Here is a 3,118-nt window from a genome sequence, read left to right on the forward strand (position 1 = left end):
AGAAGGAGAGAGTCACATTCCAGCTTGATTTATAATTGAATTGGGACCACAACTATTCTAGAGTTAAAGAGATATTGATGTTAAGCAGTGAGATATTACCCTGTAGAGTATACTAGTACCAATAGGTCCTTCTTTTATGCCTTATGATTTCTTGAAGATGGGAATTTCTATTATCATGTAAAGACAAATGTAGCTAGAGATTTCCTGCCTTGCCCACAGTCAGGACAAATCTTCGTCACCCGCCAGTCCCACAGCCTCTCAGACCCAACCAAGTAAACACAGAGACTTATATTGCTTACAAACTGTATGGCCGTGGCAGGCTTCTTGCTAACTGTTCTTATAGCTTAAATTAATCCATTTCCATAAATCTATACCTTGCCACATGGCTCGTGACTTACCGGCATCTTCACAAGCTGCTTGTCCTAGCGGCCGCTGGCAGTGTCTCCTTCTGCCTTCCTGTTCTTTCTTTTCTCCTCTCTGTTAGTCCCGCCTATACTTCCTGCCTAGCCACTGGCCAATCAGTGTTTTATTTATTGACCAATCAGAGCAATACATTTACCATACAGAACATCCCACCGCAGACAAAAAACAGAACCCTGCCCTGACCCTGGTTTGTTGAGTTTTTCTTACAACTTGTAGAGTTATCACATGGGTGGATGAGCTATTACTTCTCATCAAGGTGTTTCTCCTGTTCAAAGTGAATTTTTATTACTTTTGTTGGTATCCATAGATTTTCTTTTCCTGCAGAAACAAAAGCAAAACCCCTTCCCCAATGTAGGATGTAACACAAACCTTAAAAGGTCTTACTAATAAAAACAAACTGGGAGCCAGGTATTGGAGTGAATGCTAAAAGGTCAGAGAAGCAGAACAGGCCACAGCTAATCTCATCTCACCAACTTCTCAGCCAATCCTCTTTCCTCAACTGGAAGGCTCTGAGTCCTCATGCGAATGGAACTCACCTGAACTGAGAATAGAAAGGGGAAATATGGTGATATTTTATTGTGCTGAAATGTGATTTTATTTGTATGTTGATAAAGTTGCCTGGAGATCAGAGGTCATAGTCATTTAGCAGAAGCCCCGCAGGGGTAGCACACGCCCTAAATTCAATCACACGGCAGGCCGAGTCTCTCGTGTTTTCAAGGACACAGCCAAGCATGGCGACACACCTTTAATCCTTTAATCCCAGTGTCAACCATAGAGACTTGGAGGTCTACATAGACAGGAAGTGACGAGGAAGTCATGTGGTTGAATTTAGAGCCAATGAGAAGGCAGAACAGAAAGGCAATAAAAAGGCAGGACACAGGAAGAAGGGCTGGTTCTCTCTCTCTCTCTGTAGAAGGAAGGGCAGCGAGGCAGCGTGGCAAGCTAAAGGCTATTCGCTGGTGCTCTGATCTCTTGGGCTTTTAACTCTGTATTTGGCTCTGAGTATCTTATTTAATAAGACCGTTTAGAATTTCGTCTACAGCCATCCCCTAGCCCCAAAGCTAGAGACACCCTGTCTAGAAAACAACAACAACAACAAGGGCTCCAGTGGCTCAAAGGACATGCATCGGCTCTCAGAATGAAGGCCAAGCAGGAGCGAAGCTGGCAGCGGTCCCACCCGGCGGATGACGCGCTGGCGACCCTGGAGGTGAAGCAGGAGCCTTTGAGCCCCGAACCTGTCTCGCGCTGCCTACCCGACGCCCCAGCCTGTGCTAGTTCGAGTCGGTCCCCAGGCAAAAGGAAACACGAGTCCTCGGGGAGAAGAAGCGAGTCTCCACCGGCCAAGAGAAGCCGGAGCTCCCACTACTCCGCGGTCAGAGTGAAGCAGGAACCTGAGGACCATCCACCGCGAGGTCCAGAGCATCTGCAGCACCGGCAGCCATCAGAACGGCTGCAGAGGGGAGCGGGGAACCGAGAGCGAGACCAGCACCAGGGTCGTTCCCGCCAAAGGAGCAGCTGGGATGAGAGGCCGGTCCGTGGGCAGGGTCGGCATGGAGACAGCCAGAAGCTGCAGGCCCAGGACGAAGAGAGGGACTTCCAGAATGCCAGGCACCGCCAGGAGCATCGCCAGCAGAAAGAAGGTGCTGGCGGTGAGGCTCACGAGGTGATCCCTCGCCCTGCTGCTAACAGAAGCAAAGAAGTGCCTGTTAAAGAGAAACGGAGCCTTGAACTTTCTGGGGCACTACTTGAGGACGCCAATACCTTCCGGGGTGTGGTCATTAAGTACAGCGAACCCCCAGAAGCCCAGATCCCCAAAAAACGGTGGCGTCTCTACCCCTTTAAAAATGACGACATGCTTCCGGTCATGTACATCCACCGGCAGAGTGCTTACCTTCTGGGTCGAGATCGCCTCATCGCCAACATCCCCATCGACCATCCCTCTTGCTCAAAGCAGCATGCAGTCTTCCAGTACCGGCTTGTGGAGCACACGCGTGCTGACGGCACTGTTGGTCGGACCGTGAAGCCCTACATCATTGACCTCGGCTCCAGCAACGGAACCTTCTTGAACAGCAAGCGTATCGAGCCACAGAGATACTACGAACTGAAGGAAAAGGATGTCCTTAAATTTGGGTTCAGCAGCAGGGACTATGTCTTGCTCCATGAGTCTTCAGACACCTCTGAAGCAGACAGGAAGGAAGATGAGGAGGAGGAGGAGGAGGAGGAGGAGGAGGAGGAGGAGGAGGAGGAGGAGGAGGAGGAGGAGGAGGAGGAAATGGTGTCTCACGGTTAGCAACTGAGAAGCACCCCACACTATCAGAAACCGTTCTGAGTGGAGGCCTTGGGTTGACTCTCCAGTGCGTCTTTCCTCTGTTGCTGCCCAGCTGGGTTGCACTGTGAGAACTCTCGCCGGGTGTTCTGTTGAACTCGGCGCAGCAGCCGTGTGACTGTGGGCGCGTGTTTTCAGAACAACCTCACCAACGACAGCATGTCGAGTTTTGGACAAAGTGTGTGGCTGTGGTGGGCGCCTTCCGAACTGCTGCACAGGAAACTTAAGCCCTTGGAAAGGGGACTGTGGCTTGTTCCCTGTGTACAGTTTCTTGGGACCTATATAGTCGTTGAGCTTGGTGGACCAGGAGTTTTGTTCGGGGGACAAACCGTAGAACAGAGAATCTTAGTAAGCTCTGGGTGTCACCAA

The 3,118-nt window shown here is 50.6% G+C and overlaps 1 protein-coding gene across 1 annotated transcript; it reads left to right on the plus strand.

Moving 5' to 3' along the window:
- Positions 1–1,267: 1,267 nt before the first annotated feature.
- Positions 1,268–2,641, plus strand: LOC114701999 (smad nuclear interacting protein 1-like; the record flags this gene model as incomplete). Its single annotated transcript, XM_037209333.1, has 1 exon — positions 1,268–2,641. A coding segment is annotated over exon 1 (1,080 nt), but the record flags the coding sequence as incomplete, so codon positions are not given.
- Positions 2,642–3,118: the final 477 nt, after the last annotated feature.

This window comes from Peromyscus leucopus, chromosome 10 (assembly GCF_004664715.2).
Source record: "Peromyscus leucopus breed LL Stock chromosome 10, UCI_PerLeu_2.1, whole genome shotgun sequence".
Lineage (NCBI taxonomy): Eukaryota > Metazoa > Chordata > Mammalia > Rodentia > Cricetidae > Peromyscus > Peromyscus leucopus.